At 35.4% G+C, this 11,516-nt stretch overlaps 1 protein-coding gene across 1 annotated transcript in view; it reads right to left on the bottom strand.

Moving 5' to 3' along the window:
• Positions 1 to 692: 692 nt before the first annotated feature.
• ZC2HC1A (zinc finger C2HC-type containing 1A) overlaps positions 693 to 11,516 on the bottom strand; it is a 35,785-nt gene continuing 24,961 nt past the window's right edge. Inside the window, exons 9-10 of the mRNA XM_059470848.1 lie at positions 6,760 to 6,867; positions 693 to 6,109 (exon numbers count right to left, since the gene is read on the bottom strand). Coding sequence (XP_059326831.1) covers positions 5,923 to 6,109; positions 6,760 to 6,867 — 295 coding nt within the window. The 3' untranslated portion in view covers positions 693 to 5,922. The remainder of the gene's footprint in view (positions 6,110 to 6,759; positions 6,868 to 11,516) is intronic.

Here is an 11,516-nt window from a genome sequence, read left to right as displayed (position 1 = left end):
CTGGACATAGACACATTGACTACAACTTTCCAGCTGAATCCATTCAGTCAGTTCCTTTTCCACTGAACAATCTACCCTTCAAATCTATATCTCTCCAAGTACATTAAAGAGCTCAGTAGAAGGAAGTTTCCCCTAAAAGAAGAATTATAAGAGGCATTGATCTCTATTCATCCATATTTAGCAAAAAAAAAAAAAAAAGCAATCCAAACCCTTATTGAAATTTTTGCTCATATAAATGAACTTCTGAAGAAAAATATAAACAACTTTCCTTTTTTTCTTAATAATTTCATCAATACAACAGTGCTCTAATGTCATGAAGGAGAACAAACCCAGATCAAGCTAACTATCCCTTACAGTTTTATTATTAAGAAGAAGAAAAAAAAGAAAAAAAAGAAATACCAAAGATGTCATAGTGATGGGCTCTACATAAAGTAAATTCTCAGTATAGCTGGGGAAATAGTGGAGATAGAGGGTTAACTTTATATAAGCAGATCACACTGATTAAAATATCTGGTATGTTTTTCAAGGTGACTTAGGAATTCAAATCTCATCTCACTCAATTAAAACCCCTATTCTTTTTGTACCTGAGATCAGACATCACAATACAACTGAAATTATATTACCTACCTGTATGCTATGTTATAGAAGATAATTTTACATTTGACTACAAAAAATTGCACATCACAAGAAGCTTTATTGGCATATTTGCTTTATTGTTAACAAGTGCCAAATTAGCATTAGGTGGTGATTTACATTTATTAATTAAAATAGAACTGACACTTTAAAATAAACATAATATAAAAAGTAAGAGGCAAACAAATCAAGGAATGCTGGCAAAAAAAACACCTCACTGGATGGTCGCAAACAAATATCCCATGTACTGAGGGGCAAGGCAAACATAATAAATGCAATGGTGAAAAAATTAATCACGTCCAACACATGAACGAACACACAATTTAAAAACACAGAACATTAATAAATAGACTTATGAAGAGAAACATTTATGTGTCATATGAAGGATAAACACCAAGAGTTAAAGCAATCAAATAAAGTAGGTTTTGTAACAGTTGTACTGTACTCAGCACTTTACAGATCCCACCCAAATCCATTCATGGATCTGCCAGAAAGCCAAACTGAAATACAGAACTATGGTAAACCATGCACTTCTGTTTAGAACGTGCATTCACGTTCAGTGGGTTCAGTATTCAGCCATATTAAACTGAGCATTTGATTTGCTGACTAAAATGTTTAAATTAGGAAAATATAATTTCCCTATTGATTATTTTTGTTAAGAACGTACACTTACTAAGAGAAAATATGAGGAAGCTGCTTTCTGGCAAGATGAAGTAGAATGGGACTGAATAGGATCCTCCAGAAATATTATTCTGGACTGATGTAACCCAAAAAACCAAACCCAAAACAAAATAAAAAATGAACTAGTATGCAAGAGTAATCTCTTATACTGTGAATACTGGAATGAAAATATCAACCAAGTAACTATTGAATTCAGCTAATGAAGTCTTTTACCTAACACTTCTTCCAACAACACAATTAGGTCACTCAAACCTTACTTAGCAAGATGGAAAAAAAACAACCAAACCAACCAGCAACAAAACAATCACAAGTTAGAATAAGCTGTACTTGAAAGGCAATTAAACTATTTTCACCAGTCACTGAAACAAATTTTACCACAGATGAAAATTCCACCTTCTCATACAACCCATTTAACTATTCATAGCTTAGTCAAACTGGATAGAAATAAAATTGAAAAAAGTGCTCTTACTAAACACAATTTCTTCAGCCAAGATTTAAAAACACTCATAACAGGTTTGTTCTTTGCAGATATACAAAGTCTATGTGATGGAAACTAGCACTTCTTGTGACCTTTGTAATACATAGACAATACCATTCTATTTTATATGCAGACTGTTTACACAGTCTACAACAGTGTGCATGTATCTTGTTCATTTAAAGTACTGCAGTCACACCTCCTCCCTCCCGCTGACTCGGTAAGCAGGCATCACGGAAACGCTCTCCCTGCATTTCAGGCACCAGCTCTCAGCTGTGATGGTGAATTAGGAGCTAGTCCCTTGCAGATGGCAGAGCACTTCCATGATGCATAAAGCCTGGGTCAGGTGCTACAATACACCCTGTGCCTTGCCCTGCTGTGAAGGCACAGGACGTGTCGCTACGCTGGAGCAGCCGCTGCCCAACACACGGGAGAGGCTCGGAGCTGGAGCACCAAGGAGAGCTGCCCGTGCCTGACCCCCTCCCAGCCAGGGAACGCTCAGGTGCAGCTTTCCCCCTCCCTCCAGTCTCTTTGGCAAATTTGAAAAATTCTGCCTGTATGTCATTTCAAAGTTACAACCTGAAATGGGGGTGAAGCACTTCCCTGTGCCCACCTCCCTGCAGTGGTGTGTAATTATTCATATAAATACATATTTTAATTACTGTACATTTGGAGATTCCAGTTCTGAAACTACCTAGGTTGTGGGCATCATGCATAAATATAAGCCAGTGTAAGGTACATTATATAGCAATCAAGCTTTATGCTATGCCGTTTTTACTATTGAAGCTGGCATTTTTCATAACTCCATTGCATTTTATCAGCATAGTTCCAATGATCTTGCACTACTTCCTGGGTCAGAGAGGTCCTTCGTAAAAGAGAAAATCCAAAAGTAGAATGGGAATGCAAACTCCCTCAAGCCAAACACCAAAAGCAGCCTCTTCTTGTTTCTATAAATGGAATTTTACCGTTGACCTTTTACCCCCCCCACCTTCTTTAAAGAATGGAAGAACCTTAGTAAGAACATTAGGAAGATAAAATGGCAGACAGTAAATCTGTCATAAGGTTATACACTGGTATGGGAATCATCACAACGATTGCATCACTATATTTCACTATAAACAGACAGTGCATAGTTCATGTTTTTTCTTCCCATGAAAACCAAGGCATAAGGGTGTAGAGAAGACTAGGGCAAGAGGGTTTGGATGTAGATCACCAATAAATTAAATTTGGGAACTTCCTGACACATGTAATATACTAAAGATTGAAAATTCAGTCCAACTCCCTGAATTTTTTTTTCTTTAAATATAACAAATTTGTTTCCCACATTCAGTTCTTTGGGGATGTAATGAAAACCAATCCACTGTATGGTACAAACATCCACTGAGATGAAATTACACCGATCTGTGCTGATACCTTGAGTAATACAGGCTAGGGTCTCGAACATTGCAGAATTCAGAATACTATGTCATTCAGTAACAAAACCAGTTGATAAACACAAAATATATTGGGCCTTGTAAGTTTTACCATACAGCACCAAACTACACAGTCAAAAAGAATTTCATTGTCTGCTTATATTTACTGTGGATTACAACGCATACACATTATCCAGTTTTACTATCAATAGTCAATTTTGTTTCATAGACCTTCTTTGTAGGGCCAGATAAAAAGATCAGTCTTAAAAACCTTTTTTTCTGTTCAGGTTAATTCCCTATCTAATCCTCATGATAAATCACATAAGTGTAAATGAAACAAATTATGAGCTACTCAAGTAATTTACTAAATGCTGCATTGAAAGCAAAGAATCTCACAGAAGCTCACAAAGCAGAAAATACAGTAACTGTATGAGTATTGATTTGAAATTAGGAGATCTGCCACATACAATTCAAAGGAGAAAGAGTCAGTATGTTTTTTCCTGGAGTTACAATAATCCTGGAAAACCTGAAATATATTTAGTGCTGTACTAAATATTCCCTTTGTAGAAAGTATTTTTAACAAATGGAAAAATGCATTTTACAGCAAAAACAACTGCAGCTTCATCAGGCAGGAGTAGATTCACTATCTGATCAAACCTGTTCTGGATTGGTATCTTTGCTGTTGGACTCTCAGCTCACAATACACCAGTCTGCAGACCTCCATGGCCCAAGCCCAGGGCAAGATCTCCAAAGCAGGCTTATCTAAGTAAAGAATGTAGAATTCCAGTTTTTTCTAAATACAAACATGAATGTGCCATAATATGGATCCTAGAATCTAAACTCCTAGAAAATAAACTGGCCAGGATTTGTCAGTTCTAAGTATCATTACCAGTCATCCATCCTATCATGCTCAGTAGCCAGTTTACACCAATTGTGAAAAGATTACACTGAATGAAGTAAAATTTATTTTAAAAAATGTATTAAAAGTGCAAGATATTCACTGAACTTATTTTAAAACATGAATAGCTTGTGGCCTGCAACAAAACTACATAAAGTCTCTTAAATCACTCACTCTTAGATTGGTATCTGCTTTGAAGATGTTTTTCTTCAATCATGCTTTCTTCCAAATTGGCACCATTGATAACCACAATTTTTGAGAATGTAAGCAAGGACCATAAAACTATCATGGAGCACTACATTATATTTTATCTAAGTTGTAAAGAAATTAAATGAATTGAAACTAATGGTGTTTGTGAGCTGAAAGTACCAGTTTCTGACAAAAAATGTATTTACTGTGGGAAAGGCACAGTTATTTCAGATTGTTCTGTTACAAATAATGAAGATGGTGCAAGTACTTCAAAGCAAAACTTCACAAAATAAATTACAATATTAAGATACAAGTTAAGTGATTTGGCTTGTGAATGGTTTTATTACTAAATGTGTAATTTACTAATTTACTGAGTAATTAGTAAAAACCCCTACAACTTTGAGTCTCTCCCTTCTTCCCAATGGATTAATGTGAAGTCTATTACTAACTTGAAGAAACTGCTGTTTTGGGATCAGAAATACATAAAATCACCAAAAAAATTAAAATTCAGGTATTGACACATATAGCAGTGAAGCACAGTTACTCCCCTATTCATTCGCATGTGTAAGCTGTGCTATTTTCACAGGAATAAGAATAAAAAAGACTCACTACTTACATCAAGATCTACTGCTCTAATAGCATTCCTTTTTATAGAACTATTATTTTTTTGGTATTGGATACATCAAGAAGGCTGTTTTCAAAATAAGAGTTCAACATTTAGGTAGGATAAGCATAGACTTCGACTTTGGTTGAGGAAATGAGGGAAAAGGAAAAAACTAGGAGGACCTTTGGAAACAGGTCAAAGCACAACACCTTTAGATATGCTAGGCATGGTGGAGCACAGGAGGAGGAAGACAAGTATTTTGAAACAAAAGGAACTTAATAAAATGAATAATAATAAAATTAATAACATATTTTTCCTTATAAATACATAAAAATATTAACACATTTTTACTGAAAAACAGAACATGGAAAGCCACTAAAAGAAAATCTTGCCTTTCTTCTTAGATGCAAAGAGAATTCTCAGGTAGTCTTTCCACTTTGATTCTTTAAAAAATCCTAGGAAGCAACTGGAAAGTCCTATTAGCATATTCCTGTTAAAGAGTTTAAAGATCTAAACTTTTTACACTTTTATCTAGGAATTTATAAGGAGTTCCTCATGTTGTTTTCACTTAGAACACAGCATCTAAGTTACTGTCATAGATGAAAGAAATGCCTCCACAGAGAAACTTTTGAAGCCCAAGTTTTTCATGGCTAGCTCCCCATAGGTAAGCATTATCCTACATAAGAGATTTAAAAAATCCTTTGCCTAGTAGGATTTACAAAGAAAAATAGCATTGAACCTCTTCTGCTACCTAGGTTATTTAAAGCATTTTTACCTTACTTTTAAATATTTTCAACAAAGAGTAAAGAGTATTTCCTTGAATGGCACAGTTTTAGGTAGCTGCTATTTTATATACAGTATATATCATTGTTTATAAATAACTTTGTAACCAGAAGATTGCACTCAGAAAATTAGGAAGTGATGTTTTGACTTTTTCAGCATGAAGTCTAACTGGATTGAGTACTCAAGCTTTCCATGCACAGTACATAGCAGATGTTCCAATTTCTTGTTTCTGCTTTAAAGAATGTGTTCACACAGCCATTCTTCGAATTCCACACTCACAGCAGAACTTTGCCCATTCCACTGGATACTTCGTTCCACATTCATGGCAGAACTTGGATAACTGCGCAGGTGAAATTCCTTCGCTGCTTTTTGCACTTCCTCCATTCACTGAGGATGCACAGTCTCCATTGTCATACCCAGTTTTCCCATCAGACCTGAAAATTCCCAGATGAAGAACATTCTCTGTTAGTTAGTTCAGTATAACAATGTAAAATTAGTATAATCCTTGCAATGAATATAGTTACTGTTACTGTCATTTTAATTCCATCACTTCCTATAGAGAGTGGTATATTTTATATACAATGCTAGCCAGGCTCCCATACATATCTCCAGATACCCACCTTCCCTGCAAGAAAATAAAAACCACCAGAGTTTGAGGAGCAGGATCAAATATTTCATTGACTACTTAGATTAACTGGAGTGTTTGAAAACTTAAAACTTAGCTTGTCAAAAAAGGAAGACTAAACCAGCAATACAATTTTCATCCTACCTTTTAAAAGGGCAAGACAATTTGTGTGCTTAGCATGCAGATTTAATGCAGTTTCTACTGAAATATTTGGTTATTTTTTCAACAGCTCCCAAGCAGTTTTTCACATTTCCAACAGGGAAAATGCACATGACAAACGACAAAGGCGTGCTGTCAGATGATAAACATGCAAAATATATCGAGCACCTTATACAAGCCAAATAATATTGATCATCAATTAACTGCAGAGAAGAATACATTCCCTAACCTCTTTTGTGGTAGGTAATCCCCTTTAATGAAGGCTCTATCAATGACAAAGTCCACAAAGTCAAAAGGTACCTTAAGTGAATGTCTGAATTGCTAGTTTTCCTTCTGTTTGTCAAAGCACCCGTGCTCATGGCTCTTGCCACACCAGGAGGGGTTGAAGTCCGGGTTTTTGTTGCGCCTCTAAAGTAGAAGAAATATCTGATGTTTTATACACACACAGAGAAATACATCCAAATATATATGTAGATATATACACACATATAAAAGTGCATCAATCTACACATTAGTTATCTGTATGAAAAATAACTCATTTCCGACCAGCAGACAAAGGAGCTTTGGCACAAACTTGCATGGTTTAAACTGTTATGAATTGTACCTTACAATGACAAGCTAAATGAAACAGTAAGTCCCTTCCTGTTCATGTGTCTTACTTACTAACAGGTAGATCCTGCATTATTGATTGCTCAGTACATTCTAATGTCTACCTTGACAAATTGTAAGTCACTTTTTAGGACTGGCAGGTCTCTTAGGGAAATAGAGAGCAGATGACTGCGGCTTTTAATAGTTTAAGATCTGTAGAAAGGATACCATATTTTCAATACTTTGTGACCAATATGAACAAGACTTTTTTTCTTCTTAGATAATGATGTAAATACTTTTTCTTCAAAGCACAATTATATTTATGAATATAAGTAGAAGGAGAAAGTGTATCCAGGTGGGCATTAGGGCCTCAATTTTTTCTAAACTGTCACAGTGTTCATGAAGTTGGGATCAATAGTATGACCACACAGATATGGAAACTGCTCCCCTCTGGACTCATAAGTACTATGAGAAGTCAGTATACAATGATCAGCACATCGCAAACACTGAGAACATCTTGCTGCTGGCTTTGATGAGTAGAGGAACATCAGAATACCGCAAGGAGCACTAAGAAAAATAAATTGGGAGGGGCATCATTTTATCATTAGTGATCAAGGACAGAAGTTTTCATCATTGCTCAAAAGAACTACAATTCACTGGGATTTCTTCTTCTTTGGCAAATTTTCAGACTATGACATCTTGTGCATGACCAAATTTTTCTGTTCTCATTCTTGAACACCAATACATAAATAAAATTTAAGTTGGGACTCACTCAAGGACATTAAAAAATATTAAAACAAGACTCCATAAAAAAAAATTAGTCACCGAGAGACCATTCACCCCTTCAGATAAACCTAATTATAAACTGCCTGGTCTTGGTTTGGTTTTCAAACTACATACAAGGAAATGCATTCAACTCCAGTAACTTCAAATGCAACGCTGACACAATTAAGGAACATGTAATAACTCCTTAATTATAGACATGCTGCATAAAACATTTCTCCCTTCATATCATGCACATGGAATAAAGATGGCTTTTCAGCTCCTTCTATCACTTCAACCAGTGGAGAAGTGATAAAATAATTAAGCACAAAGGTGGAAACCAGCAACTAAATGCAAGATTATTTAAATTGAAATTATATCTAACTAAAGCATTCAAGTTTAAAAATAATGGCTTCTACTTGTAGCAGGTAGAGTGGAATGATCAAACATTATGGATCACTGGGCAGAACACTAACCTTCTCCATTAGTTTCCCTGTCTGCCCCCTTATTTTGCAAGGAGATTCTAAAGATGGACTTAACAGAAAAAAAAAATTGTGCAGACTGAAAAGCACTACACTAGCTATATCAGAATTAAACTTAGTAGAAGTTACGTCAGTCTTTCAGGAGTTACAGAATTCTAGAATAAAAGTTCTAAATGTAACCTAAGTTACACTGCTGCGATGTACAGATGCTCAATACTCATTTTGTGCTATTTTCCCCATCTCATTATACAGTGAAGAGGGACCTTTGCTTAAAATTGAGTAAAACTCTTTAGAGTTCCATAGTAGAAAGAACATACTGGACTGTTACTTTACCTGCTATGGAAGACAGAAAAGCATATAAAGAAAAAAAAGAACATTATGGGAAACATAATAACACAGAAACATTATGGGATCATCATGGATCAGGGATGATCATGCAATGAAGCTAAGAATAGAATTGCGCCTCAATTCCTGTTCAGACAGTTTAAAGTAATTGGAAAACAAAAATTCAAAATTATTACTGATGCCGTTTTCTCTGCATTTTCACCTTGGGACCAACATGCTACTTTTTCAAAACTAACAACATTCATTTCCTAAATTGAAGTCTCTTCAGAGTGTACTTTGAATCAATTTTGAACATTATGTTAGGAGTCCCAGATATTTGAAATAAACTGATGTGAAAACCAGTCCACTATTCTTCCCTGTACTTCAACTGTATCAAACACCCTTATCTCACTAAGTACTCTGAAAATTCACATGGTGCTTTTGTACTAGGTGTATACTAAAGAAATGTCAGAGAAATCAGTGTCTTAATACAGCATTCAGGCCACTGAGCTGGGGAGGGGAGCACATCGAAATACTGAAAAGCAGAGTGCAGAGTCCACCCTGTATAAAGGAGGTAAAGTCCCATGAACAGATAAAACATGGTTCATTAAAGGTCTAACAGGGCATCTTCATTCCAAGATGTTTAAAAACAGCTTTTTGCATATTTCTGCAGTCTTTTTCCACAACTAGTTTTCTAAAAATATAGAAGAAACCTAAAATATGTTTTCAGAACAGAAACTTCCCTTCCAACCTTACCCCTTCCGTGATTTCCGACATTTTTGATGAGCAAATGAACACAAGGAGTAGGCTGCCACTGTCTACAACTTTACTCAGCCTAAATCTGGACACAAAATCAGCATCAGGTTTCATGTATGTTTGGTGACAAATCTTGAAATTGCATCCTTAAGTAACAATCTGATCTCTAGAGACAGTTGCCTTCCAACAAAGTCAGGTATTTTTGGTTATTTCAACTTGTCCCACCACAGCTTGTTTTCTTCTGATCTGCCCCATCTCTGCCTTCTCTATATCCTTGTCCACTTCTGTTACTTTTCCTGTTTGGTTGGGTTTTGTGTTTTGTTTTTGAAAAGATATATAAATTCCTGCTCTACACTGTACCACATGAAGTATGAATAGAGCCTGACAGCAGATGAGGCTGTGTACGAACACCAGCAGGAACTCCTAAAATCTAGACATATTCTGAAGAAATTTATTATCCACTTTCTATTTTAAAAGAGATAAGATTGAAAGTGACTACCCTTCCTAAAGCAGCTCATGTTGTACATCTAGTTGAATTACCACTGCTTGCAAAATAAAAATCTGAAAGCAATTTGTAAAAGAAGCCTGTATTTTTCTATGTATGCATGTATGATTTGGTTGAATTCTATCATAAAACACTGACATATAAATCTTGCTTCTAAGAGTGCTTTCAGATATCCTTAACAGCTGTCAATATTACCCACAACAGCTCATAGTTCTGTGTAAAGTCATAAATAACTTTCTGCTGACTAATGGCATGCGTCCCAAAGTCCAGAAACCTTTGCCATAAACTGCAACCATCCACACTGCTATGCTCAATTTAAGAAAGTTTAGGAACTATTCACACTTGCTGAATGCTGTTGGCATGCAATATACTGAATAACTTACTGCCTGTAAGCCAGATTTAATTCTTGAACTAAGTAGATACTTGAGTAACAACAGGATTGTATGAAGAGCAGAAGAAATGCCTATAACTTTTAAAGAATTTTTCTTGAGAAGAAAAATCAAATCACTGCTCTATGCATAGGGCCTGTTTTAAGCAATTGTAGTAATCCACCAAGCTAAATTTTCAACCTCTTAATAATGTATAACAAAATATAAAACAGAGCTAATTTTTGATGGTTCACAGGATTTATAACTCTAACCAAGCATGCAAAGGAGCAAATAAAAACAAAGAAATTCTGTTTGTCTAAGAAGAGCTCCCATTCCTTTTATTGCTTTTGATTCTTCAAAACCAAAGTCCCTGTCTCAAAGATACTACAGCTTTGGTTACAGCATTAAGAGATTCAGACACATTTCTACTATGTAAAGCAATACATTCCATGTATGTGCCACATAATTCATTACTTATTTCTCTTTTAGAATATTAAAATGCAGCCTATTTGAATTTGGCATCTTCCAAAATACAACAAAAGCTTAGCTACAATTTAGTATCTATTTCCTTTCTAAAAGGTTAGAATAATTGGAATAACCTTCCTTTCTAACTTAGACCTTATAAAGACTTCTGAATATCCAGAAATTTTATATGAGGTAAGTTGGACTTAACCAAAGACTTCACCTTTCATTACAAAGTCTGCATTCCTCATATTTTTGGATCATCACAGCTACCTTACAGATGTAGGAGTTAGAGAAATATTTGACCTCAAGATAATAAAATTACAATTTTACTTTGTCAAAAACCAGTATAGTTATCAGGCATAAATGCTTACTTCAGCTTTGCATCATGCAAATCAGTTTTATCTCGGGTTTAGAAAGGCACCAGTTCATTACTTTTAATCTGCAATCAAGATGCAAATTTGTTACTTTTAATCTGTAATCAAGCACTGACAGAAGAAATCAAATCTGAGGGAAACCTTCATCTACCCTGTCCTAGAAGGCTGTTTACCTCACTCTGATACTAATGATATAATCTACTTTTCTCCCACAGCATTTATATGGAGGGCATACCGGCAAGCTGGTGCTCATCAAGGACACACTTTTCTCCTCAGGAGAAACATTTTTGCAAAATAGATAAACCACACTGATTTTTAATACTCATTTCTTTACTGGCAACAACTCATCTGGCCTTCTGATGGTACTGTCTGTTTTTGTATCAGTGTCATAAAACCTTTGCACATCTCTTCCAGTTCGCAGAGGTGGGCCTAA

This window comes from Ammospiza nelsoni, chromosome 1 (genome assembly GCF_027579445.1).
Source record: "Ammospiza nelsoni isolate bAmmNel1 chromosome 1, bAmmNel1.pri, whole genome shotgun sequence".
Classification (NCBI taxonomy): domain Eukaryota; kingdom Metazoa; phylum Chordata; class Aves; order Passeriformes; family Passerellidae; genus Ammospiza; species Ammospiza nelsoni.
The sequence above is the reverse complement of the archived record's forward strand: the minus strand, read 5'-3'. Positions and strand labels throughout refer to the sequence as shown.